Source organism: Aspergillus costaricaensis (assembly GCF_003184835.1).
Source record: "Aspergillus costaricaensis CBS 115574 unplaced genomic scaffold BO79scaffold_2, whole genome shotgun sequence".
NCBI lineage: Eukaryota > Fungi > Ascomycota > Eurotiomycetes > Eurotiales > Aspergillaceae > Aspergillus > Aspergillus costaricensis.
Window position 1 is genome coordinate 551,299 of NW_020291802.1, and position 24,820 is coordinate 576,118.

The 24,820-nt window shown below is 51.8% G+C and overlaps 10 protein-coding genes across 10 annotated transcripts; 3 read left to right on the forward strand and 7 right to left on the reverse strand.

Annotated features, from left to right (window-relative positions):
• Window positions 1-791: 791 nt before the first annotated feature.
• BO79DRAFT_242236 (Zn(II)2Cys6 transcription factor) lies at window positions 792-2,856 on the reverse strand. Its single transcript, XM_025685191.1, has 3 exons — window positions 2,460-2,856; window positions 1,080-2,390; window positions 792-1,029 (listed from the first exon to the last, which is right to left on the reverse strand). The coding sequence occupies exons 1-3, from the start codon at window positions 2,653-2,655 to the stop codon at window positions 998-1,000; spliced, it is 1,539 nt and encodes a 512-aa protein (XP_025544356.1). The 5' UTR covers window positions 2,656-2,856; the 3' UTR covers window positions 792-997.
• Window positions 2,857-3,243: 387 nt separating this feature from the next.
• Window positions 3,244-5,050, reverse strand: BO79DRAFT_164273 (H(+)-transporting V1 sector ATPase subunit H). Its single transcript, XM_025679189.1, has 3 exons — window positions 4,639-5,050; window positions 4,045-4,564; window positions 3,244-3,987 (listed from the first exon to the last, which is right to left on the reverse strand). The coding sequence occupies exons 1-3, from the start codon at window positions 4,940-4,942 to the stop codon at window positions 3,375-3,377; spliced, it is 1,437 nt and encodes a 478-aa protein (XP_025544357.1). The 5' UTR covers window positions 4,943-5,050; the 3' UTR covers window positions 3,244-3,374.
• Window positions 5,051-5,216: 166 nt separating this feature from the next.
• BO79DRAFT_242238 (M protein repeat protein) lies at window positions 5,217-8,381 on the forward strand. Its single transcript, XM_025685192.1, has 3 exons — window positions 5,217-5,657; window positions 5,719-7,202; window positions 7,258-8,381. Exons 1-3 carry the CDS (start codon window positions 5,483-5,485, stop codon window positions 8,191-8,193), a joined length of 2,595 nt encoding a protein of 864 aa, XP_025544358.1. The 5' UTR covers window positions 5,217-5,482; the 3' UTR covers window positions 8,194-8,381.
• Window positions 8,382-9,701: 1,320 nt separating this feature from the next.
• On the forward strand, window positions 9,702-11,391 carry BO79DRAFT_186041 (WD40 repeat domain-containing protein). Its single transcript, XM_025680443.1, has one exon. It carries the CDS (start codon window positions 9,890-9,892, stop codon window positions 11,249-11,251), a length of 1,362 nt encoding a protein of 453 aa, XP_025544359.1. The 5' UTR covers window positions 9,702-9,889; the 3' UTR covers window positions 11,252-11,391.
• A 271-nt stretch (window positions 11,392-11,662) lies between these two features.
• On the reverse strand, window positions 11,663-14,177 carry BO79DRAFT_234527 (origin recognition complex subunit 1; the record flags this gene model as incomplete). The annotated part of the gene is made up of 3 exons (XM_025684380.1): window positions 11,663-13,142; window positions 13,192-13,328; window positions 13,380-14,177. 3 exons carry the CDS (start codon window positions 14,175-14,177, stop codon window positions 11,663-11,665), a joined length of 2,415 nt encoding a protein of 804 aa, XP_025544360.1.
• A 965-nt stretch (window positions 14,178-15,142) lies between these two features.
• BO79DRAFT_267693 (uncharacterized protein) lies at window positions 15,143-17,866 on the forward strand (the record flags this gene model as incomplete). The annotated part of the gene is made up of 8 exons (XM_025687066.1): window positions 15,143-15,168; window positions 15,216-15,238; window positions 15,310-15,621; window positions 15,672-15,714; window positions 15,768-15,897; window positions 15,942-16,166; window positions 16,231-16,814; window positions 16,873-17,866. The coding sequence occupies 8 exons, from the start codon at window positions 15,143-15,145 to the stop codon at window positions 17,864-17,866; spliced, it is 2,337 nt and encodes a 778-aa protein (XP_025544361.1).
• Window positions 17,867-17,996: 130 nt separating this feature from the next.
• BO79DRAFT_284145 (prefoldin subunit 5) lies at window positions 17,997-19,216 on the reverse strand. The gene is made up of 5 exons (XM_025688222.1): window positions 19,175-19,216; window positions 19,017-19,083; window positions 18,646-18,932; window positions 18,428-18,545; window positions 17,997-18,359 (listed from the first exon to the last, which is right to left on the reverse strand). The coding sequence occupies exons 2-5, from the start codon at window positions 19,066-19,068 to the stop codon at window positions 18,292-18,294; spliced, it is 525 nt and encodes a 174-aa protein (XP_025544362.1). The 5' UTR covers window positions 19,069-19,083; window positions 19,175-19,216; the 3' UTR covers window positions 17,997-18,291.
• Window positions 19,217-19,770: 554 nt separating this feature from the next.
• BO79DRAFT_213148 (uncharacterized protein) lies at window positions 19,771-20,180 on the reverse strand (the record flags this gene model as incomplete). Its single annotated transcript, XM_025683197.1, has 2 exons — window positions 19,771-19,829; window positions 19,907-20,180. The coding sequence occupies 2 exons, from the start codon at window positions 20,178-20,180 to the stop codon at window positions 19,771-19,773; spliced, it is 333 nt and encodes a 110-aa protein (XP_025544363.1).
• Window positions 20,181-21,162: 982 nt separating this feature from the next.
• On the reverse strand, window positions 21,163-22,044 carry BO79DRAFT_250159 (nucleotide triphosphate diphosphatase NUDT15; the record flags this gene model as incomplete). The annotated part of the gene is made up of 3 exons (XM_025685798.1): window positions 21,163-21,471; window positions 21,623-21,828; window positions 21,945-22,044. 3 exons carry the CDS (start codon window positions 22,042-22,044, stop codon window positions 21,163-21,165), a joined length of 615 nt encoding a protein of 204 aa, XP_025544364.1.
• Window positions 22,045-22,342: 298 nt separating this feature from the next.
• On the reverse strand, window positions 22,343-24,647 carry BO79DRAFT_234530 (putative proline--tRNA ligase AIM10; the record flags this gene model as incomplete). The annotated part of the gene is made up of 7 exons (XM_025684381.1): window positions 22,343-23,813; window positions 23,861-23,990; window positions 24,041-24,120; window positions 24,180-24,270; window positions 24,319-24,362; window positions 24,415-24,493; window positions 24,546-24,647. The coding sequence occupies 7 exons, from the start codon at window positions 24,645-24,647 to the stop codon at window positions 22,435-22,437; spliced, it is 1,905 nt and encodes a 634-aa protein (XP_025544365.1). The 3' UTR covers window positions 22,343-22,434.
• Between the last annotated feature and the right edge of the window lie 173 nt (window positions 24,648-24,820).

The following is a 24,820-nucleotide window of genomic DNA, read 5'->3' on the forward strand; positions in this document are numbered from 1 at the left end:
GTATAATATACCCCAATCAGCAAGGGGCGAAATCTTCCTCCCAAACTCTAAGCCAACACAACACAACAACTTCCATTGTGATTGACACCACTCCGTCATTACCATCAAGTTCAAAAATAAAACAATGAAAAACTAAACTACATATTTCACGAAAGAAATTCTCCTGCTTCTATATTTATCCCTCCCTCCCACCTCATAACTCAAGTGGCGCCATCCCATGCAAATTATGTCTTAGCCTGCACTTCGTGGTCCGGCAGGGCACTATCTACTACTCGGAAAAAAGCCAAGGAAGGATAGTTGCATAAATACAGGGCTGCAGGGGTAGCTTCCCCCGGCCCCCCTCCGGCCCCCTTACTATTCCCGTATGTAGACCCTTTTTTTTATTTGCGCTCTTTTCTTTTTTCTTTTCTTTGGTTCAGGTGGTGTCAAACGTGCAGTAGTGCTGCATTATTCCGGTTCTATTTATGGGGAGGTATGATGCAGTATATACAATAGTACTAAGTAATGTTTGTTAAGTGGTCGGTGATTTCAGGATGTCAGTAGTAGCAGTAGTACTTAGTTTCGGGTGGTTGGGTGGTTGGTAGTAGTTTGATTATGGGGCTCGGTTCGGTTTCATATCCGGCCCTGGTCAGCTACTTCTACTACTGGAAGTAGCTTTGTTTATTTGATACACTGGGTATGTAGGGTATATCCACTAGGTTCTCGTATAACTACTTGCTGTATAGTGAGGATTGTGGAGGATTTATGCAACTAGGTGTTTCTGTGTTATCTAATAATTTGAATTCAAGCATCGACGCCTTAACTCATCGCTAAACATAACTGATTCGAATCAATATATCAACCGACGCCTTGTACACGTAAAAGCTCATTGCTCCTGGCTCGTAACGCTTTTCGGATTTTCGCAGAATTGAGAACATTGCATCCCATATAATGTTCATCCAGACCGATGCTCGCATAACATACATAACCATATCTTCGTTCAGATTGCATCCCTATTCTAATATGGGATGAAATCGAATCTCATCCGATCTGAAGATTTCGTCAGTTTTATATTCTTCTTCAATAGAGGTAGTGCATACCGAGATATTGACTCCATCCCTCGTTTTCATCTATTTGATTCGCCCAATACTGTTCCAGGAACTTCAATGACTGCAACACATTTGGTACGCGAATCGTATCGTGCAGCGAAGACAGTAGCCGCCGCACTTGCTCGCGATCTTCTCCGCGCGCCTCACACCCGGCGATGAATAGCGGGGTAGTCAGCATTACCCACGGACTCAGCCCCGGAGACGGCCCGATCTGAGCCGTGCATTCGAGGATCCTCTTAACGGACTCCTGCACCACAGGTGCAGACGCTGGTGTCTTTCGTAGTCGACGATGGATCTGAATGAGAGCACTGAGTTGAAAGGCCTCGTTACAGAGCATGAGCTGCTGGATACATTCTGCAGAAAGACCCTCCACGACGCCCGGGTAGAACGCGGGCTGCGAAGCCACTTCTTGTTCCATGAGATGACGGAGCGACGACTCCAGCGCTGCAGCTTCATTGTGTACGCTGACCTCGTTCCCTTGGACAGGATTCTCATCGTCTTCCTGCCCCCGACTCTGATGCTCCCGCCAAGCGACGGCCCCAATCCTTCGGAAGATCGTGGCCAAATTTACCGTAAACCCCCAGTAATCATCCAAGTAATCCGGTGACGCCGACTGATTTGGCCCAATGGAGACCAGCTGATCTGTAGCTTCACCGATGGGCGGCCCATTCCCCGTCAACGCAGTCAGCGACACGATTGACCGATACCATCTATCCAGATACCGCCTGAACCCTTCTGGCGATTTGGGCGACAGCGCCCCGCTCTGATCTGATGCCTCCATCAGAGCCCGGGCACCTTCGATATGTGCGCGCCAGGAATTGGGGTGGATTGCACCGGAGTGTATCTCTGCGAGGCAGAGCGTTCGGGCGGTTGCGAGCAGCGCATCCGATCCCCTGCTCGCAGGATTTTGTAGTTCTGTTCTGAAATGTTCTAAGCTGAGGGCCATGAAGCGTGCGATCTCGGGCGCGGACTTGACATTCTCGGATTGATTGTGGAGGGCTTGGAGGTGGATAGCGGAGAGGGCCATGGTTGCGTAGAGGAGGGACGGGGTCTGAAGCGCCATGGGGACGAGCATCTTGCAGATATCGCGCTGCATGCCGGAGTGGCAAGCCGTGATCTGAGAGGCATCGTTGAGGAAGTGATGGAGGAGGGATTTCTGGTCGGTAGAGAGGGAGGCGAAGGGATCAATATGACGGACTAAGGTGGTGTTCGTGGGTTGGGTAGACGGAGATGTTGCGATTGTGCCCGGTGAGAGAGCAGCCGCAGCTTTTGTGGTATAAATGAATTCGCCAGGGGAGTATTCTGATTGCGAGTAGACAAGTTAGACCAGTATATCCAGGTATACAAACAGGCTATATGGTATTCACCCACCGAGTTTTTGCATGCCTCCCGTTCCCACGCAAGCCCCAAACCGTGAGCGCGAAAAGGCTCGGCCCCCCCACTGCAGCTGCATCGCATATCGACATTGCGTGCCAGCCGTCATGCAGCGACCACAACTGGGACGCTGCTCATCGCATTTCTGCCGTCGGGCTTTACATCGTTTGCACCCATTGAAAGATCGAGACATGGAGTTGGCGGGGATGAGGGGATCGCAGAAAATGTTGCTGATTGCTTTTTTTCCCTCTGCGGAGTCTTCGGCTCTTCCCCGGTTCAGGGGGGTTCGTCCGCTGGTTACTTCTCCGCAGCTGATAAGAGTGACAAGGTGGGGGATAGGTGTCACCAACTGTGGATGAACGTTGTCAAGTTCTGTGCGGAGAAGATGGAGAGGAGATGAATCTCAAGCCGCAGGTGTGCCACGAGCCCGTGGAAAGTCTTAACGGTCAGTGCGAGAAACTAAAAGTTGAGACCGATGAGATAAGGCGAACCCAAGCGGGACCCGCGGCTTTCTGTATAGCGGCCGATCATCGATCCACCGCTGCTGCCAATCGTCGTGCTCAGAACAGCCGTTGGGCGCTCTGCGTAGATCGGATTCTGATGTCTCAGATCAGGGTGTGCATGACACAGTACCCTAATTCTTCCCCAGACATTGTCTCCAGATTTATCTATCTAGGTCATACTGATCGTCGCCACGAGGGGGCGGGATATGCATGGCTTGCGTGCTTCGGAGCGGAAACCTTATCGGGGCCGAGTTTGTTGGCTATGTGCACACGACAATGGCATTTCAAAATGATTTACGCTGAGAATCCATACAATACAGCCGGAGCAGGTCTGTGCTCGGCCAGACAGAAGCAGATTAAACAAGCACGGGGTAATATGTCACATCACGTCACACTGCTCTATTGAGCTCTAGTCATCGAACGTGTAGCGCAGCCACTCGCCAACCGCCCGCAAGCTCTCCCACCGCACCGATTCGTCCTTGTCCGTCATCAGCTCCATGACACGAGTCTTCAGACCCAGCTTTTCCAGCTGTGCCCGCCGTTCGGGCAGCTCCTTCACCAAGTGACCCACGTCGTTACAGGCAATCGCCAGCACCTGTTTGTCGTTATCCCAGCTCTTAGACATGATTTCGGACAGCTTCTTCGGCAGTGCACCGCTGTTTTCGTCGAGGATGCGACGGGCATTGTCCTTCCAGAAGGTAGGGTTGCGGTGGGGCGGGGACCACCGGAGGTGGCCGGACTGCAGCTCAGCTGCGTACTGATCGAACGTCGTCTGTGTCTTGGTGTACTCGTCCAGCATTTCGGACAGGAATGTAAGGTCCTCCAGGAGATCGGGGTCGGTCAGATGGCGGCCGGCGAGGTTCGTGAGGAGGGCAGGGAGGCGGACAAAGACTGCGACCGGGAGTAGGGTGGTGCGGTTACTAGACAGGAGGTTGTTGAGGGTCGCAAGGAGGAGTCGCGTGGTCTTCTCCTTCGGAGAAAGGCGTAGGAGGTGTGTGTACAGCTGGACAAACTCGTAGTCCCTATAACTATTGTCAGCCTCATTCCATCTTAAACCCATTAGGAGTCAGGTCACATACGCTTGCAGATCATCACCAATCAACTCTCCTTCAAAACTGAGCTGCCAGAGGACAAGCAAGACCCGGTACAACAGCTGGAGACCAACACCACCGGCAAGACCAGGCTCGATCGCGCGCGAGCTGCCAGCCAAGGTGCTGGAGCTGCTATCTTTAGCACCCGTAGCTGCACGCAGGATCTCAATCAACGGCTCAACGGTCTGCTGCCTCTGCTTCCAGAAAATCTCGCGAGACCTCGAGGTTCGTAGCAATGCGGACAGCTCCTGAACCCCGATATCCTGCAGTCCGCTGTCTTGGTTCTGGGTCAGGGTAGAGAGATAGGTGTACAACTGCGGAAGCGCTTCGTCATCCCGCGCAGCTGGCTTAGATGACGTGCCCAGGCTGACGGAGACAAGGTTGGTCAAGAAGGTGGAGGTGAGCAGAGGGATCGGGTCTTCGGGGTTGGTGGAGTGACGCAAGAGGGGAAGGAATGGCTTGTAAGGGTCGGGATGCGCGACCAGGGCGGTCGAGAGGGAGGGGACATCTAGAGAACCGGGATGATCAGTATTCATTTCCATCATCACTATCGCAATCCGATCAGGGAGAAGGTGCTTGTACCGTTGATCAAATCCGCGGCCAGCACGAGAATGTATTGCACAATATCGGTTCTCCTGGAAGCGGAGTCCAGCACGCTCTTCCCTTCAGAGCCACCAGAGAGTAGACCAACATAACCAGCCAGATCCCCCTCGACAGTCTGACGCCGCTGCTCCTTGCGAACCTTATCCACCGCCTTGATCTTCTTCAGGTGGTCATCGGTGATGTTTCCCGCTCGGACAGCTCCCTCCCATGGGATGGGACGAGCTCGGATGTTGTTCTGTAGCGAACTGAGGTAGGTGGGTGGCTCCAGGGGTAGCGACGACATGGTGATTCCGGAGGAGGGGGGGGAAATTCAGGAGCCAACCGGAACGGAGAAAACTGGATTGAGGGGAGAGAGGGACGGGGGGGGGTTGTTGCGGAGGTGGTGAAAGAGGAGGAGGTTGGGGAACGGCCAGGGAGGAGCCGATGATGATACGAATCACGTTCGCCGTCACTCTGTCTAGTGTCTCTCCATCCCCGGCCGCCAAGCCGGTTGCGCTTCATCGCTTCTTCGGAGTCCACGCAAGCTGCAACGTATCGACTGAACGGCCCCTCCTCCTCTCCGACCCCGGTCGGACAACTCACTCTCTTTGGATCTCATTGCTCTTCCACTTCCTCGGAATTTGTGCTTCTCTAAGCTAGTCTCTCGTTTGTGGTTGCTTCCCGCGTCCGATTTAGTACTACGGCCTCGTCTTCCTCGAAGTGACGACAAGCCGGCATCAGATCGCATCATCGTCTAAACTCCTCGCTTTCCATGATTGAATTGGCGCATTCTTGCTGCTAGGTATCCTAGTTTGCAGGAGCAACAATATTCACAGCCGTCACGATGTCGCAGGGTTCCCAAGGCTCCAAGCCGAAATGGAAAGTGGGCTCTTTCCTGCAGCAAGCCGTTGCCGGCGTTGAGTCCAGGCTGGACTTGATCCTGGCCGAAGAGGAGGACCAGAAACAGCTACAGGCTAAGAATGCGACCGCAAAGCCCAAACCAAATGAGCAGACAAGCAGTATGGAGACACTTGATCAATTTGGGTGGTTGTACTATGTAAGATTGCTAACAGTTACCAGGTATATCACGTAGTTCGTCGAATGCGCGAAAGAATGATCGCCTTCAAGAACGCCTGGCTCGTGCCGTGGTCAAGTCGAATACCGCAGGCAATACTTCCTCGCAGCCTTCCAGCCATGCCCCCTCCCCCGTCAGCAGTCCGGTTCCCAGCAACGGCGGACGCTCGAGCATGGATATTGATGCTAGTCTTGATTCCCAGAATGGAAGTACAGGGAGACATTCTCGAAATTCCAGTCGGCAGGAAGTAATTGCAGCCACAGAGGCTCCTCGGATGAGCCAGGACTCAGCCGTCTCGTCACGCCGCTCTCAGGACCTCGTTTCGCAGACCAGAACTTCTAATGTTGAGGAGGCTGCTTCAGCAGACACCTCTAATGCGACACCTGATACCACCAAAAAAGACAGCGCATCATCTCCCGAGCCTGATCAAACTCCTGCGCCTACGATTTCCCTGCCAATGACGGATACTCCTACGGACAGCCCCAGGACTTCCAGCGACCAAGACAAGTCTATTGCGCAGTTACAGGCGGACCACAAAGCCGCAGAGTCTCAGTGGCAGGAGGAAATGTACGGATATATCGAACGGATCGATGCGCTGCAGTCCAAGTTAAAGTATTTGGCCAAGGAAGCCGCGGAATCTGCCAAGAAGGCAGCGGCTACAGCAGAGCCAGGGAGCGTCGAAAAACAGCTTCGAGAAAAGGACGAAAAGATCGCACTGTTGCTCGAGGAAGGACAAAAGCTATCCAAGTCGGAAATGGACCACAGAACCGCGATCAAGAAACTGAGGCAGCAATTGGCAGAGAATGCAAAGGCGCAGACTGAGTCAAAGAAGAAGACTGAGAAACTGGAACGGGATCTTGCCAATGCAGAAATCAGAGCCAAACGGGCCGAGGCGGCCGAGAAGAGAGCAAATGACTCGCTCTCTGCGCAAACGAAGGTGTCTCGGGACCTGGAAGCCGTGACGGCAGAGCGTAACGCACTCAGCCAGACTGTACAGGAATTGAAAGGACAGCTCGCTCGGGCTGTGTCCAGAGCGGAAGCTGCAGAGGCCAAGGCTCAATCCGAGGCACTCGAGCAGGAGAAGCGTCGCGCTACCCAGTTGGAGGAGGATCTAGCAAGCGCCAAGATCGAACGTGAAATCAGTGAAGAGAAGCTGAATAGAGAGATCAGCGATTTGAAGGGAACCATTGAGCAGGAAAAGGAGCGAGCGCGTATGTTGGAGATCGAGCTGAAGGGAGAGCAGTCGGCGCTGGAAAGTAAGATGGAGTCCTTGCGGTCTCGGGCAGAAGAGGCGTCTTCCGGTGTTACTGGCGATGCGCAAGCCAAACTCCTGCGTCAGATCGAAACCCTCCAAACACAGTATGCTGTCGCCAGTGAGAATTGGCAGACCTTGGAAGGCTCACTACTGGCACGGTTGGCGAACGTCGAGAAGGAGCGGGATGAGGTTGCACGACGGGAGGGCGAGATGCGGCGGAAGATCCGCGAAGTGGTAAGACGCCCTAAATCCCTGATGCAATGGCACCAGATAGACTAACTGTGCACAGAACCTCAAAGCGAAAAGACTTGAAGAAGACCTAGAGAATGCCAAGGAGGCCGAGCATGACCTCGAAGGAAAGCTCGAAGAGCGCATGCAAGAACTACAGAAGGCAGAGCAGAAGCTGAAGAAGTCGGCGGATGACTTGGCCCTGGCTCAAAAGGATCTCGTTGAACAAAAGAAGGTGCTCGATGCTACATGGTCGCAGAAACTAGAGGAGGAGCGAACCAAATGGCGCGAGCAGACCATTTCGCCGCCCGCCTTGCTCCAGCAGCCGCGGACGCAGTCCCCCGTTGCCTACAGCCGGAGACCAAGTGCTTTGGAGCCTGTCTCACTAGACTTCCGGCCCACGAGCCGTCGGTCCTCGACATTACCAACTTCGCCAGAAGTTGGCACACCCACTCGCCAGAACTCTTTCCCCAACTCGACCCTGATGCTCTCTCCACCTCAAATCAACGGTTCCTCTCACCACGCTGTTCCAGAAACCCCGTCAATTACTTTCGAGCCCGACGAGTACTTCAGCCGCTCCGGTACCCCCTCGGCCTATGGCGGAGCAGCGACACAGCATTCGCGCGGTATCAACGACATTATCTCCGAGTCCACTGTAGGAGCGGGACCGTCCGTACAGCTGGTTGAGCGCATGAGCGCCACGGTCCGTCGCCTCGAAAGTGAACGCGCAGCATCGAAGGACGAACTCGCCCGAATCACTACACAACGTGATGAAGCACGCCAGCAAATTGTCGACTTGATGCGCGAGGCGGAGGAAAAGCGATCGTCCGATGCTCGCGTGCAAGATCTTGAGAAGCGGCTCGAGGATCTTGACCAGAGATACCAGACGACGCTCGAGATGCTCGGCGAAAAAAGCGAACAGGTGGAAGAGCTTCAGGCCGATATCGCAGATCTTAAGAAGATCTATCGGGAGTTGGTTGACAGCACCATGAAATAAGAGGTGTTTGTGCGTAGTAGACTTGTTATTGCTGCCCTGTACATAGATTTGTTCGTTCGGGCTAGACTCCGATTTAGACGATGTGATGTGAGACATGCCTTGAAAGAGAAGACGTCATGAATCCGTTAATTACTAAGACAAAAATAATATGGAAACAGTCATTCGATGAGCCTGAGAGTATCAAAGATAGACTCCGGGTATTAACTCTTCTTATATCTTCCATCCATCTGTCCTTCCCTATCCAACGTATAGATAAACTATAACTCAATCCCCTCCCTCTCCGCCGTTTGCAGGATATAGCTCCGTACCTATACGCATACCCACTATTAGCACACTCCCACCTCAAGAAGACCACAAAGAAAAAGTGAAAAGACTAACCTTGCTGTCCGGAGCCATATCAATGGCCAAAACGCCATTAGAATCCCTCTTATCCGCCTCGGCACCGGCCTTGAGCAACGTAATTGCCGCATCACCGTGGCCCTCTGACACCGCGTGATGTAAAGCCGTCAATCCATCGACATCCGTCGCGTTCACGGGACTTTTCCCATCCTCCAGGAGAATCTTGATGATGGGCGACGACCCGATCGCTGCTGCCCGGTGCAGAGGTAGTTGTCCGCGTCTATCCTTTACTCTTGCGCTGCACTTGTTGGCGATGAGGGTGCGGACGGTGGAGAGGTTGGCTTTGGAGGTTGCGAAGTGGAGGGCGTTCTGTTGTATTTACAGATGTCATGTTAGGGAGAAGGTGGCTTAGGACAAAGGAAGGGTATGTACCTGGCCCGAGACGCTCTTCGTGCTTACGTCTGCTCCTTTCTTGAGTAGGAGGTCGATGATGGGATCGCCTTCAGCGTTTTTCAAACTGGATGCGATCATGAGAGGTGTCCAGCCGGAGCCATCCTGTGGATATGTTAGTGAGGGTTCTGACGTGGTATGTTTCTAGACGTTGAGGTAATGACGAACCTCGACATCGGGATCAAAGTGCTTGCTGGATATCAGTAGCTCCACGATCGGGAGACGGTTGTATGCTACTGCCCAGTGGATGGGGAGACGATCATCGTCATCCTTGACGTTTGCTAGCTTGGGGTTGGCCTAGATTCCATCAGCGGGGGATGTTTCGAGCTAATAATGAGGTTGTATAGAGCTCTCTCATGGCGGTGCGGGGCAGCTTTGGAGTAGCACGTACACTGAGGAGAGATTCGGCGATTTGAGCTGGAGTAGATCTGTTAGAGCTTATCACAATGTTCGGGTTGGATGCCTCGTACTTTTGCCCTCCCGGGCAGCCTCGTGAAGAGGGAACTTAGCTTCCTGGCCGGTATTCATGATGGATGTGGCAGAATTACATGGGATCGAATAGCATCAACTAATCAATCGGCGGGGTTGGCATCTGGGCCTCGACACCTGAAGGTAACGCTGATGCCTCAGGCCTAGACTAGCTCGCCGCCCGCCGAAAATCAAGTCGAGCTTCGCTGCCGCTGATTCCAACTTCGCCCTCACTTTCAGTCATCACCAATTCCACGCCTGCGCCGCGCTTCTCCTGTCATCCCGGTGCTTAGTACACTCCGCATGAGGCACACCTCTGATCTCGACTAAAAGCCCAATACACCCCGCCCCGGGGCTCAGGACGCGCCAACGACACGTCTCCGCAGCAAGCAGCTCAAACCTCCATACCGAGCGTCGGAATACCCTCCAATCCACCACAATGGACGTCGTTCCCTCTACCACCCCAGACGAGGCAGTGCGCCTCTCCGCCAAGCGGACGGCCGAGCTCTTCGGCTCCGACTACCTAATGGTCACCCCTTCCGTCGCCAATGGCTCCATCGCCACGTCCTACCGGCGCAAAGCAGAATACGAAGATGTGAAGGAACTCCCCCCAGCGCTCGCCGAAAAGCAAGCCAAAGCCGTGGCCGCTGGACGCGCCAAACGTCCCAAGATCCAACCACAGTCCCAAGCCGCCGTGGACGGCAGCGGCGCGTCCATGGCCCTCGTCAAGAAGGCCCCCGGCCCAGCAGCCGGCGGCGTCGGTGGTGAAAACGCCCCCAAGAGTCTCATCCAACGTCCCTCGGCGACGAAACAGCAACGACCCGACTGGCACCCGCCATGGAAGCTCATGCGGGTCATCTCCGGCCACTTGGGTTGGGTGCGCAGTTTGGCCGTCGAGCCCAACAACGAGTGGTTTGCTAGTGGTGCCGGCGACCGAACCATCAAGATCTGGAACCTGGCTACAGGTGCCCTCCGTCTCACTCTCACGGGTCACATTTCCACCGTCCGCGGTCTGGCCGTATCCCCCCGACATCCCTACCTCTTCTCCTGCGGTGAAGACAAAATGGTCAAGTGCTGGGATCTCGAAACCAACAAAGTCATCCGCCACTACCACGGCCACCTCAGCGGCGTCTACACCCTCGACCTGCACCCCCGTCTGGACCTCCTCGTCACAGGTGGTCGCGACGGCGTAGCCCGCGTCTGGGACATGCGTACCCGCGCCAACGTCCACGTCCTCGCCGGCCACAAGGGCACCGTCGCCGACGTCAAGTGCCAGGAAGCCGACCCGCAGATCATCTCAGGCTCCCTCGACGCCACCGTCCGCCTGTGGGATCTCGCAGCCGGTAAATCCATGGGCGTGCTCACGCACCACAAAAAGGGCGTGCGCGCTCTGGCCACCCACCCTCGCGAATTCACCTTCGCCTCCGCCAGCACGGGCTCCATCAAGCAATGGAAGTGCCCCGAGGGCGACTTCATGCAGAACTTCGATGGTCAAAACGCCATCATCAACACCCTCTCCGTCAACGAAGACAACGTCATGTTCTCCGGCGGTGATAACGGCTCCATGTGCTTCTGGGATTGGAAGACCGGGTACCAGTTCCAGAACATCGATGCTGTTGCTCAGCCGGGTTCTCTGGAAGCTGAGGCCGGTATTATGGCTTCGACGTTTGATCGGACTGGTCTGCGTCTCATTACTGGTGAGGCTGATAAGACAATTAAGATCTGGAAGCCGGATGATGAGGCCACGGAGGAATCTCACCCTGTTACTTGGGCCCCGACTCTGGGGAGACAGAGGTATTAGTTTGTTAGTGTGGCTTGTGGTGTGCTTCTGCTCATTATCATCAATACCCCGATGTCTTTTTTTTTTTTTCAGTTTGTTTATCCTGGTGTGTGGGGAGGAGCTGCTTTAAGGGGGGTCCGTTTTTCTAGCTTTGATGTTATGTCATGCTGTGTATGCACTTAGGAGTTTAGCGTTAATTATTTGGGATGTCAGCTTGATTCCCTGGGAAGGGCTCATAAAAGGAATGTATCATATAATTGCTTAGATTGGAAGTGTCTGTTCTAATAGTTGTAAGTTGTAGAAGTTAGATGGTGTCTTAGTATAGTTTCATTTCGTATTTGTATTGTTTCATTAATTAATAAAACATATGGGTATCATTGTTCTTATACAGTATCTATCATCTAAATTGTCCCGAATATAGTGAGTGGTAAATCACTGATCCAAGCCCAACCCAAGCCCCTTGGCTTCGTCATCCTCGCGGAAAGCGATTTTGACATCCTCTGCAGCGATACGTAGTCGTACCTTTCCGCTGCGATCGCCGCGATGCGGTATAGCAGCGCTACCTAGCGGTCCCTTGGCACCGGCTCCGTACTCCAGGGCGAGAACCCCCGAGTTGGTCAGTTCCATCGCAGCGTAACCCAAAGCTTGTACGCGAGCGCCGGTCCCTCCGGCTAATAGGAAGTCTTTGATGCCGGCGCCTGCTGCTCCGGCCACGGCCACGGCCGCGTCGGCGATTCGTTTGGCTTCGTCGATAACGTCGCCGAATGCTGATTCGGAGATACCGGTGCGTCGGACGCGGGCTAGCATGGCGGCGAGGAAGAGCTTAGCGGCGAGGGGGAGACAGCGCAGGGACTGTTGGAGAGGGGTTGATGTGGCTTCGTGGATGGCCTGTTTGATTGTGGCGATGGTGACACGGCCGACTGTTTGTGGTTTGGCAGGGGGTTTCTTTTGAGGGGAGGACTGGGCGGATTGTTTGAGAGATCTTTCTCTGCGGGCTGGGGTCTTGCTGGGTGTTGGGGGTAGGGATTCGGTGTCGTCTGCGTCGGGTTTGTCTGTGTCTGGGTCCTGGGCTGCTGCTTCGCTAGCCTGTTCGGCAATTTCGACGGCGCGTCGACAGATGTCCAAGGCACGTCGGGCGTCACCACTAACGGCGGCGACCTTGCGACTGGCGAATTGAATGGCATCTGCGTCAACGATGTTTCCTGGTACGTTGGCTAAGCGGGTGCTGATGATTTCCATCAGATCTGTGTGCTTGTATCCTGGAAAGGTAATACGGGTGAGACCCAGACGACTGGAAATCTTGTTGCTGAGTGTACGTTCCGGAAGATCCATGGTGTTTGCGACAGCCAAGACAATAAGACGAGAGTGATGAAGTGCAGGCCAGTTAAAGAAGTTGTACATCACGGACTGATTTTTTGTGACAAGCTGATCGAGCTCGTCCATAAGAACGACGCAAGACACTCGTCGTGGGGATGGATGTGAGAACTCCCGCTCAAGAAGGTCGAGGGCATGTGAAGGCGATACTCTGTCACCCTTGAGCGCTTCCCAGAGCATTGAGTAAGATTGGTGGGGATCGGTGACCTTCATGCCGTTGATCTCAACGAAGATGAAATCGTCCATCTCTTCTGCCAACACGGCCGAATTCAACTGCGCAACGACTTCGAGAACCGTTGCTGTCTTTCCAGTACCCGGCGTCCCTGAAATGTAGATACAGGCTCCTGTCCCTTCCATGATCGCGGCACTGAGATGACTATAGACTGTTTCAAATTCTGTCTTTCGGCATGGGAGCGATGTAGGCACAGTGGAAACGTGCAGCAACGTGCGCGCCTGGCGGTACGGGGAGGCGAAATGAGTGGGTGAAAGAATACGAGTACCAAGAGGTGTGAACTCGAGGGGCTTTTTGACGACGATTCTGTGGGATATGTTAATCAATGTTTGCTTGGAAAGGCTTGTCTGCCTACCTCTTATGAGCTGGGGTGGTAAAGGTCTTTTGACGCCGCGACTGGGGAGTAGCGTTTGTAGCCACTTTCTGTCTCTTCCTAGGTGTGGTGGGAACGAATTCATCCTCTTCCTTGGTGATATCCTTCTTCTCGTCATACTTCAATAGACGTTAGCACCGTGAATCCACCACGATCAGGAACTCACTCACATCCTCGTCGACTTGCTTGCGCTTTTTGGCTGCTTTCAACCCATCCTTGATCAAGTTAATGAGATCGAAAACCCTATCCTCACGGTACACATCCTCCCAGACAAACTCTTCCGTATAACGTCCTTGCAGCTGGTTCACTCCTCTCCGAACAACAATGCACTTGTTGAACTCCGCGAGTTCTTCTTTTCCCTTCGGAGGAACACCGTCTGGGTACTTGGCGTAGAATGCATCCTTGGACATCACCGTAGCTTTGCCATTGATCGACGTAAGAGGATTGACGTTGAAATCGGCAGTCAGGTATTGCTCGTTGGGCAAAGCGTCGGTTCGTCGCTTGTTCCGGGTTGACATGAATTCATCCGGGGAAGCAAACCACATGATGTTTGCCGATTTGATGACCTCGTCCTCAGCATCTGGGTCCTCCTGTTCCAGGAATTCCGTTATAATGCCAATCCAATCTTTGCCTGGTTCTGGGGATTTCAAAAGCACCACCTGGCCCAAGGCGCATTCGAACGAGCCCATCCGAGCTCCGACAATAGTCCGGCGGCGTTTGGCATTGGGGCGAGGGGTGCGTCTCCGGCTCGATTTGGGGGTATCCTCTGCAGTCGCCTGTTCGCTATGATTGTTGTTCTCATCGTTGTGGTCATAGATCCATTCCCAGGGGTGGTCTTCTTCGCCGAGTTCGTCGTCGGAGTCGTCCCGGACAAGACCTCCCTTGGTCATCCATAGCTGAGCACGCTTGCGGACACTAGACTTGCGGGACCGCGACTTGTCTGCCTCATCGGCAGAGTCAGAAGCCATTGTCCTGCAGAGACCAGTGAAGAAGGATGGAAGGGGCAGCGATGGCCGTACAGAAGTGATTGGAGTGATTGGAGTGATTGGAGTGATTGATGGGATGATGGATGATAATTGATTGATTAGTTTGTTGGACCGGCGACGGAAAAGACAGAAAAGGGAAAGGCGCGCCGGCTGCGCGTTGCCCAAAGTGGACAACGCGCAGCCGCTTCTGGCCAATGACAGCGGGTATTGCCTCCCGTATACTTCGAATGTGCCCGTATAGCAAACGCCATACAAACCATCACTCCAGTACTACTTTATCTACTAACTACTACTATGTACTCCTAGTAATGTCTGGTTTTACAACAAAAGCTTTCGAGTTTGTAATACAATATGGTTGCAGTCCATGACTAATGCCCATAATTTAGTACTTTTTGCTTCATTTTGTTTGCTACTTCTTGATTAAGAACTGAACCATATTTAAATAGCCCCAGCTTCTCTTTCCACTCTGATACACTTGACTCCTGCTGCTGTTAATCATTTCACACAGCTTCACAGGTCTCTTACGTGACTCTCGTTGTAGAGAATGTAGCGACATTACCTCAACTGCCTTCACTTGACCTGCTCCTTCCCAGTAAGAAGCTGCTCCAGGAATTCGATCCTCGTGGTTTGCTTGTAGATTTGTCTCTAATGCAAAACGGATTCTTGGGAGAATTCACCGGGTTCTTCCTGCCAGCCAGTAAGTGTTTCTCGGTAAACTTAACCATCCCACCGTTTTCACTCCGGTCTCTCTTTCGCTTTCACCGTCCTCGCACTGTCCCTTCACCATCAACTCTACCGTCACTACCACTCCCTCTCATAAATCCCGTCATTTCCCCGTTCTCTCGATCAACTTTTCCGAATCCTCACCAGCGCTGTGTGAACTGTAGTTTAGATCCTTCTGCGATCTTCAAGTCTGAGCGTTGATAAATAAGTTCACGCGGTTTACAATGGCTGCAAACAAGACACGCGTCGAGTAAGTCCCAGAATCTATTGTGACAGACACTGGCTAACTGCAAATAGCTTCGAGTCCTCAGGAGCCCAGGGTAGATACTGTCTTTGTCCTTGTTGGTTACTTATTCCTTAGTTGCGTATAACTGACCTCTGTGTGTTCTAGAATGGACGCTTCCGGGCTACGGAAAGCAAGGTTACTATCCATCCCAAGCAACAGCAAAGACCGGAACTGATCAATCTATACCAGACGCTCCCAAACCCACTCCGGATGAGTTTCCCAAGCAGCCCCCAGCTGCACCTGCCAATAAAGGCACTCTCAGCACGCCGGTGCGCCCTGCAGTTGTCCCACGACCAGCACGAGGCCGTGGAGGGTATCGTGGACGGATTGGACGCTCAAGCGGGGTATCTCCTAAGGCAAACCTTTTTGGAGACTCACCTGCGAAATCTAAGTGGAGAGGCAAGCTGGAGCCTACGGGTAAGATCAGATCCTGCGATGTGATTCAAAGGTCGCTAATAAAACTACAGGCCTCGTGAAATTACCCGCGCCTTTCGGTACCTTCAAAAATGAGTATGCAAATGCCTTTTACAATATTATTTCAAAATGTACTAAGGCTGTGACAGATTTTTTGGCATTGCAAGATTGACTGGCTCCATCAGGAAGCCACCGGGGGCGCATGGCCGCTATGAGGTCTTTGAAGAGATCAGCCGACGTACAGGTGCCTTCATAAAGCCGCCCTTCTATAACGACAATGTAAGCTCCTTTGCCTCCACCAAGGCGCACACTAACGGAGATAGACCATCTACCTATGGGGCGAGCCGTTTCAGGTTGCAGCTGCAAAAGATATCATTCTCACTATCGTTGCGAAGTGCAGCAACGCGGGCAAGAAGAAGGTGGGATGGGAGAAGATCATGGCACATTCAGTCAGCAAAGAAGCTCGTGTGGAGTTGAAGGAGAGATACAATGCCAGGCTCCAGATACTGCAAAAGCAACCCGATTCCTCTTCCGAGTTTTCGGACCTTGTGAGTAAAATAGGCTTACCCGTTTACATACCTCTTCGACCGCCTGACTGACACTCCCTTGTAGATGCTCTTCTTATGGCCCAAGGAAGGACCTTCTATTACGGACTCCCTGGGTCCGCAGCTCGAGGCCCTCGATCACATACGGGTCAAGTTCAATTGTCATGTCTTTGTTCCAAAAGATCTCCCCAATCATATCTGTGCTATGGGGCACAACGATGAAGCCATGAGACAGATCGTCCGACGCCTCAGAACAAAGTGGACTGAGGTTGTTGCCAACTATGTTGTGAAAGGCAAACTCTACCTCGTCGAACCTCCGACTGCCATGAAAAGTAAGATTGTCGTGAAGAAGGACGCCCGCCTAGCGAAGCCATTACTCCGTGGGACCCCACTCCAGGGCTCAGAGGCGCAACAGTGGCCCGATCGAGCGAGTCTGATCCAATCAAAGAATAATGCCCGGCTTCTGAGCATGGTTGAGCGATGTCTGAAGGGCGTGGTCGTTGTTCGTGGGCACTTGCGTATGCGGGTCAATCTCGGCTCGTTTGTACTCGACCACTACCGCATTCCGGCGGACGACAAACCATACTATGTTCTGGAAGAGTTCAGAGAGATGATACTGCACGAGCAGACTAAGGGACGCTTGATACCAGGGTAAGCTCCCCTCCGTTGTGTTTGTGGCGATGTCACTGATCATTCGTCATCCCTACAGCCTCAAGGTCCATAAAGACGAACTTCTTGCCAGATGTTACCGGGCTACCCATCTGCTTCAGCCATATCTCAGCACGGCACAATCGCTGAGCAGCGCCGAGCCTGCATTTTCAGTGAATTTCGAATTCCTAGGCCAAAGCAACTCCATGCTTCGACTGGAGGCAGAGTTCGCCAGGAGCCCCGGTGCATCAGAATACGAGACCACCCAGCGAAGGTGGCTTAAACCCCGTCAGGACGGCCAATCTAGCGACAAACGCCCACCCCTTCAGGTAGCCGTCGTTGACTTCGAAAAGTCTGACTGGCAGCTCGAGTTGAAGTCTCTGGAATTTTACCAGGCCAGTTCGATTGACGCTGCATTGAGAGATTTTGCAGGTGCCATCAAGTTCAGAAGCACCGCTACGATGCACGATATCTCGGCCAAGCCTGAGAGAAAGGTCGAATTCTCCCAATCCGCGCCGGTGGCTAGATTTATCGAGAAGTCCGCCATTCGGTACAAAATCAAAGGTACCAACTATACCCTAGAGATTGCTCGCTACGATGAGTATAGCCGTGCAAATGCGTCAGCGTTGTCCAACAAGCTGCCGGCCAGTTATGCGGGTCCTTTCACCACGGAGCCTAACACTTCCTGGGGCGCATCATTGTTCGACCCTCACTGGGACAATCTCTTGGGTGAACATGCCAATTTGGCTATCGGGCATGCTGCTCAGTATGACTCAAGTCTGGAGAGCTTTTTCCCGGCAAGAGGGGCAGGGGGCAATTCGGAGAAAAGCCAAGGTTTCTGGGCGTTTGTCGACACGGTGAAGCAGGTTGCGGGACTAATGGGTCCTGTACGGACCACCGCAACCTTTTCTGGAGAGAAGTCTCGGCTTGGGGCCAATTCTGCCATGAGCGTCAAGCCCACGACGGTTCAGGGCCGATCGAGCGACTCGTCGCCGGTCATGGGCATGACCGATCTGGCTGGACTGCTCAATGCAGACCTCGGCACCTTGTTCTAGCCTCGATGAGGCGACAAGGTCCGAGGTGGTGTCAGACCGAGACTTCCTTGGCGTGTCGACAACACGCAGGACTACGGCGGCGTGGGGGGAGATAAGGGTAGATGGAGGCGGAGGGGTTCGTTAATATGGTATTGTGTTGTGCATTGCTTTAGATCTAGCTCCAGATTGCCAGTCTTTAATATTACCACCTCCAGAATGTCAGCCAAGTCTATGTCCTTCTGAATTGTAGGTGACAGTGGAGTTCCTTCAATGGAGCTGGCGTGCTCGTAGCGGACCTGTCTCTTGCAACCCGCGGCTTGGGTGACATCAGACAGGTCTGTTCCAGTGCATCCTTACTAGGTTGTAACAGTTCTAGTCGTAGTTCGTTCCGACTATACCTTCATCCCAAGACCACGCAATCTCCTTTGTTATAAGTCCAGATCTACTCAACCAGCACCCGCAGACGCAGTAGCAGCAGACCCAGCACCCTCAGCCAGCAACTTCTGTCTCAAAGCTAGAAGCCAATCATTAGTTTACCACGAACCAAACCCAGAATGCACTCAATTGGCAGAAAATGCTTACCATCCTCAAACAACCTCTGCTGCTGACTCTTCGTCTGCACAATCTTCTCCAACTCGGTAAGATTCGTCTCCAGCTCCTTGACCTTATTTTCGTAGAACTCGATAGCTTTGGCGGCAGTCTAGACAATCCAAACGCATTAGCCTCACACATACACCTCCTCCCCCAACAACAACAACCACCTAGACACTTTAAACAAAAAAAGGGTATCTATATCTCACCTTCTCAACATAAAACCCCGTCCCAACATCAACCAGCACCTTCTCCCGATCCGCCAACTTCCCCTTCACATACAACGAACTCGTCAACGGCACCAGAATATCCTCCTTTCCGTCGGTGCCCTTCTTCTGAGACCCAATGACACCTTCGTTGATGGAGCGCACGCAATCTTTGAATTTGAGTTGCGCGGCGCGAAGCTTCGCGTGCGAGGTCGTCAGGTGTTCGAGTTCGGAGGATAGGCGGGTTTGGAGCGCGCGGAGTTGCGGGACGGAGAGGGAGTTGATGTTGACTTTTGATTTGGAAATTGGGATAGGGTTAGTTGGTGAGGGTCGGGGGGTTGGTTAGAGGGGGAGGGGGAGGGGGAGGGATGTACCTGAGCCCGGAGGGGGGGAGTCGGATGATGCGGGGGTGTTGGGGGGTGGCATTTTGGGTTTGTTTCTCTGTGAGGTGGTGGTTAGATGGTTGAGTTAGGGGAATGTGGTGTTGGGGTTTAGAGGGAGAAGGTTGTGGGTGGGTCTGTGCTGTACTTACTTACTGGGTTGTATGGTAGTGGTGGTGGTGGTGGTGGTGGTGGTGATGCTGGCTTTGAGCTTTGAGGGTGGCCCGCGGTCTCGAGTCGAGTGTATGGTGGGGATCGGGGATGCATAGAGTGCATAAGTGGTGGGTTGTGCTGGGTGGGTTAGTCAGCGGGTGGTTGGGTGCAGCCCTATATTTGTTGGTTAACTGTTGGGGTGTAGAGGAGGGTTATGTGGATGCTTTATTGGAGTATATTTATTTATTTGATGATAAAGGTGATATAGAGATATTATAGTGTATGGGCTTTACAGCTTTGAGTTGTGTGTTGTTGGTCAGGCTTAGAGACCTATATCCTAAGTGATACTGATGGTATAAGATGTCTACAAGGTAGTTCTACGAATAGCAGTCGCAAACTGTTCTGCACCAAGCAACGAGTGTCTTTATATTTTGTGTGTATATTTCTTCTCTATATCCAGAAATCTGTATAGATAGTAATCAGCAACACCACCGACGGTCATCTCACTGTCAGACAAAAGCGTCGTGAAGTTATAGATAGTAAGTACATCACGAACGACAGCTTGAATCCGCAATTTCAGTGCGAAGTCAAATCATCACGGGTCATAAGATAAGGCTATAATTTGCAAGTCATTCCGCATTACCGCGAGGTCGTCTAGAATTACAAGTATCAGTTAAAAGCTTGGGATATGCATGAGGCGATAAAAGACTCGTGAAATCGAATGTACTCACCCTCACCTTCGATTGGATACTTCTCCAGATAGTAATTCAGCTGACGCTCAACAACTCCAAACCGTCGGACTTTCTCAAGAGTCAACTTTCTCACCCCGAACTTGTCGTAAACCACTAAGCTGTACACGGCTCCATGGGCGTCACGGAAAAGTTCCGAGATCTTATATGTGAGACAATTCTCGGCGAGGCTCGCTTCTGCCTTTGCAGTGAGTGTACATTCGAAGACGGGTGTTGCGGGACGGCTGCCTTCGGGTGAGGTCAGTTCGATTCCCATGTTGAAGGATTGTGTGTTGCTGTTGGTTTTGAAAGTGGGCTTGTTTGGTACATTTGGTTGGGAAGTTGGGTGTGGGTTTTATAATTCCAACAGGGGAGTATCGTGATAGTCATGAAGAGGTGGATTGAAATCTCCTGTATAATACTTACAGGTATGTCCCAGACTGTTTCAGCTCTTACTTTGTGTTCGGATTTGGTAATAAGTCTATTTTCGTAGATCCAGGTAGGTCATATAGATGATACGGAATCTGCCCAGGTTTATGGGATTTATCTTCAACAAAATGGCGAGAGCCTTTAGGTCGATGACGTTCGAGTTGTATGAACTTAAATTTATAACTTTATTTCAGAGATAAGAAAAGAAGAGGGGACTTTCTGGTGTTTATAAAGTGGACATGTGATGTACCCTGCTTGTTAGGGAAAATGCCATTGAGTAATGGGATTTGATGCTGATATCCGTTATTGCACTTACTTAAAAACCTCATGTCTCGAGATTCGAGATATGCAAGCCAAATCGGTAGTTTTCTATGCTACATAGTTCTACATTAAAGGCTTGGACTTTTCTTACCCCTTCTCAACTTGTATAGGAATCTTCCAGTATGAGAAAATCTCCCTGGCATGTCCAGCTATTCTGGTAAATGTGAGAAGACAAGCTGGAAAAAAGTATTGGACTGCACTGCCTCTACCAAAGGAAGGAATGTCTTTCATTATAGAGGAATTAAGGTTGTTAGCCTGCCACTCATCGAGGACGGAACATTCAAAGAATTTATGTCTGAGGCACTGTAGCCACCACTATCATGAGCATTATTATCCAGAGTATCGGAACATCCCTTGAAAACTACTACTCATAAAGCCCGCCAAATTACACCCGAACAAAGCACAATCTCTTTTATTCCTGTCGCAATAAACCGTGCACCAGCACATCACTAGCCATCACCACCCCTCAACATCCAAAAAGAGGGAGACAGAAACCACACCCAATTCCCCTAATCTGCAATCCAATAATCCGCAACAGGATCAAAGCCACCCCTCTGCTCAAACAGATTCACCAGAGGAAGAAACAGCTGCCGAGTGGGAGGATTGGTATTCTCGGTACTTTCATCCACCTCCATGGAATCACTCTCAGGAATAATCTCTCCTTTTTCAGAAAAGACGGCCTCATCGTAGGCAGCTGCTGGGGTTAACTTCCGGGAGTTCCTCTCAACCCAAGGACGACCCTTTCCAGCATAATAATCCATTCGTAGCTGTTCCCAGGTGGTCCATTCCCATCCGCTGCATTTGTTGGGTTCCATGAGCTGGTGGTTGTTAGTATGTTCCTCCGTATGGAAAGTAGTGAATATTGATGAAAAAGTCCACATGACCACAAGATATTTATAATAATATCAAGCACGTGAATATGATTTGAAATAATGAAAAAGGAAGAAAATGGCAGAGGAAGAAGCTAACCTCAGGCTGCGCATCAACATCACAAAGCTTACACCCCATCACCACAGTAATGTAGTGCTTTCCCTCATCTTTCATGATATCGTTAGTGACAGTCAAGAAACGGATGTCTTGGACCTTGAGATTTGTCTCTTCGAGGATTTCCCGCTCTGTACATGTCTCGAATGACTCGTTGAGTTCGAGATGACCGCCTGGAAGGGCCCAGGTTCCTGAATTTGGAAGTATATCAGTATGATAATCCAAGTAGCAGTAGTAGCGACCATTGAAAATAAGGTATAATGTTCTTGTGGCGGTAGGTATAGTGGTCATGGTGGTAAGTACATACCAGCACCGTGACTGCCTTTTCTCTGGCCGATAATAAATTCGTTGTGACCGTTGAAGATGAAGACGGCGACACCGACGCGGGCATTTGTGTGGGTGGTCATTTTCTGATGGTTTGGTTCGGGTCGGAATGGCAAGTGTCTGAGCATGTGGAATGAATGGGACCGGAATGAGTTTGTTTTAGTAGTAGTGGTAATGTTCAGGTGATGAGAGATGAGCGCAGGCTGCAATACTGCAGCGAGATCAAGTCTACTTGTCTAATTTTTATACTGTGTGAATAGATTCACCAGTATTGAAAGTGACTACTGCAAGGCGGGATTAACAGACTAGGTTGATGCAAAGTGGCGGGTGCTTAATTAACGGAATGGAGGGGTATATATTAACGGAAGTTACCTAGTAATTAAGAGTGATAGTGTACAGTGATTCTACCAATGTGATAGTGTGGCGCAGCTTGCATTGCCTGCCCGTAACACAGCCCGAGTGAGTGAAGTTCCCTACAGCTTCTCAAGCAAAGAACCCACAAACTCCGGCAGAGCCTCCAAGGCAACATCCTCACGTACTTCAAGTCGCCGACACTGCACTTCCAGGGTGCGCTGTTTTTTCCAGCCTTTGCCTACGACCACAATCACAGGGTACCCAATAAGATCTGCGTCACCCAGCTTCCAGCCCATCTGCTTATCGCGGTCGTCCAGGATGACGTCCAAGGCAGTGGTGGGCTCTGAGGTGAGCGCGTCGTAGATTTTCTCTGCTTCCTCTTCCAATCCCTTAGCAGGGACGACGATGACTTCGTAGGGAGCGATCGCCCGGGGCCAGTTGAGTCCCTTGGAATCTGCCAGGTTGTCTGCCACCGCGCTGATCATGCGCGATACTCCGATACCGTGACAGCCCATTTGCATTGGGACCAACTGGTCTTTTTGAGACGATGAACGGTCGCCTGCGTCGAGGTGAGTGCGGTCAACCACCACAGAAGCCTGGAGGACATCGCTGTATCGCGTGCCAAGGTGGAACGTGTGACCAAGTTCGGTGGCTTTGTGGGTCTTTGTCAGACCTTGGCCGCATTTCGAGCACTGGTCGCCTTCGTGCACCCGCACAAGGTTGAGATAGTTGTTGGTTCCTGGGAAGCGATCGAGTTTTGAAAAGTCAATATCCTCTGCCGCGCGGTTGATCCCGTCCAGTGTGTCCGTCAAGGGAGGGCGCTTGTATGCCCGTACGTATGAGTCATACACATCCAACACTCGGGGCCGCTGGCTGGAAGCCTCCTCTGACTGAATGTGAGTCGCCCATTGTTCCAGGGGGTTCTCGATACTGATATCGAGGTCTATGCCGGCTGCCTTGGCTATAGATTTGACGGCATGGGAGTTGACTTCCCTTTCAGCTGGCGGTTCACTAGGGTCCTTCAAGGTATACTGCGGATACCAGCAGCGCAGCAGTGTGTTTTTGTCGTGTGATATCGCCATCCACAGGCCAACAGAAACAGCTTTCGCTGATTCGCCAGACACTTCGCCCGTGTCAAAGCCGGATGCGTGACCGATTTGAACCTGCTGGTCGTCGATATTATGGGCCTTTCCGTCGGCAAGCTCCTCATTGTAGACACTATCGCAGCTGGAACAGCTGATAACCGTGTCCTCGCCCTTGTTGCTAGCAAAGTGGAACTCGTGACTTAGGCTACCGCCCATGTTTCCAGAATCCGCAGCAGCAACCAGATAGGGGATCTTGAGCTCATCAAAGAGCTCTGTGTAAGCCTTCTTAACAGCCGTGTACGTCTTCAGGGCATTCTCAGCGTTGTAGTCAAAAGTGTAGAGATCCTTCATGATGAATTCACGCCCACGAAGTAAGCCCTGTCTGGGTCGTTGTTCATCTCGGTATTTCCTTGCTAGGTTGATGTGAGCTGGTGTTCTCAGCTGTGGATGATATACTCACATATTTGGTACACCCGCACAGGCAGATCTCTATAAGATTTGGTAAGATGGCCTACCAGAGTGGTGATTTCCTCTTCATGAGTTGGGGCAAGAAGAAAGCGGGACTCTTTCCGATCCTGAAAGCGAAAGATCTGAGACAGACATTAGCAAAAAATCACTGACTACACAGCGGATTCCATACCTCCGAGCCCTCTTTGAGACGCCCAGACTGCTCCCAAAGTTCCTGGGCGGATAGAGAAGATAATGACACCTTAGATGCGCCTGCAGTGATCCACATGATGAGAACGAACTCTATAACTGCGGGCCTATTGTATACATACCAACCGTTCGCATATGCTTATCAATGAGACGCTCCAGCTTATCTTGCACACGCAGTCCCAAAGGTAGCATATGGAATATTCCCGAGTAAGCCTGGATTTGAGTTAGAACTATATCTATCAAATTGGTGATGACACTCACCTGTCGCAAAAAGCCACCTCGGATCAAGAGGTCATTGGCATCCTCTGAGCAACATTAGAAGCGGTCAACATTGAGATGGATGGCCATAATCAATACCTTTCTCACCCTGGACGGGCTTTTTGGTAATACCGCCCGTCGGGATCCAGAAATTAGACACCCGACTGCGCCCATCTACCTAGAGAATAGTCAGTGGGACTGCTGGGTTGAGAGTGAATTAGGTCATCTACATGAAAGGCGCATTTTGATGTTCTATGGAATCGAGCAATGCCAAAGTATGCTCGACAAGTTGCGGAATAACGGCCCGGAACCGGGCGAAACCCGGAAATCATGAGGCTGGACGATCAGGACAGCCCCTCAGTACTTGGCAGTAATGTTCATCCAAACCAATGGATGACACCATAACCAAGCCAGATCAATCGCAAGTAAATAGATCGCAAACATGCGAAACTCGACAACTTCGGATGGTCCGTGCGCTGACCCATGGGTCTCGGCCCGCAGTTTC

Excerpts from the sequence above, each read along its gene's own strand:
- BO79DRAFT_186041 (XM_025680443.1), top strand. The coding sequence starts at position 9,890 with ATGGACGTCGTTCCCTCTACCACCCCAGACGAGGCAGTGCGCCTCTCC.
- BO79DRAFT_242236 (XM_025685191.1), bottom strand. The coding sequence starts at position 2,655 with ATGTCTCGATCTTTCAATGGGTGCAAACGATGTAAAGCCCGACGGCAG. Across the intron at positions 2,391-2,459 it reads GGGAGGCATGCAAAAACTCG|AATACTCCCCTGGCGAATTC; the intron begins GTGGGTGAATAC and ends ACTCGCAATCAG. Across the intron at positions 1,030-1,079 it reads GGGATGGAGTCAATATCTCG|ATCGGATGAGATTCGATTTC; the intron begins GTATGCACTACC and ends CGAAATCTTCAG.
- BO79DRAFT_242238 (XM_025685192.1), top strand. The coding sequence starts at position 5,483 with ATGTCGCAGGGTTCCCAAGGCTCCAAGCCGAAATGGAAAGTGGGCTCT. Across the intron at positions 5,658-5,718 it reads ACCAAATGAGCAGACAAGCA|GTATATCACGTAGTTCGTCG; the intron begins GTATGGAGACAC and ends AACAGTTACCAG. Across the intron at positions 7,203-7,257 it reads GGCGGAAGATCCGCGAAGTG|AACCTCAAAGCGAAAAGACT; the intron begins GTAAGACGCCCT and ends AACTGTGCACAG.
- BO79DRAFT_284145 (XM_025688222.1), bottom strand. The coding sequence starts at position 19,068 with ATGCCACCCCCCAACACCCCCGCATCATCCGACTCCCCCCCTCCGGGC. Across the intron at positions 18,933-19,016 it reads CTCCCCCCCTCCGGGCTCAG|TCAACATCAACTCCCTCTCC; the intron begins GTACATCCCTCC and ends CCAAATCAAAAG. Across the intron at positions 18,360-18,427 it reads GCAGAGGTTGTTTGAGGATG|CTTTGAGACAGAAGTTGCTG; the intron begins GTAAGCATTTTC and ends ATTGGCTTCTAG.
- BO79DRAFT_164273 (XM_025679189.1), bottom strand. The coding sequence starts at position 4,942 with ATGTCGTCGCTACCCCTGGAGCCACCCACCTACCTCAGTTCGCTACAG. Across the intron at positions 4,565-4,638 it reads GGCCGCGGATTTGATCAACG|ATGTCCCCTCCCTCTCGACC; the intron begins GTACAAGCACCT and ends CCGGTTCTCTAG. Across the intron at positions 3,988-4,044 it reads ATTGGTGATGATCTGCAAGC|GGACTACGAGTTTGTCCAGC; the intron begins GTATGTGACCTG and ends CAATAGTTATAG.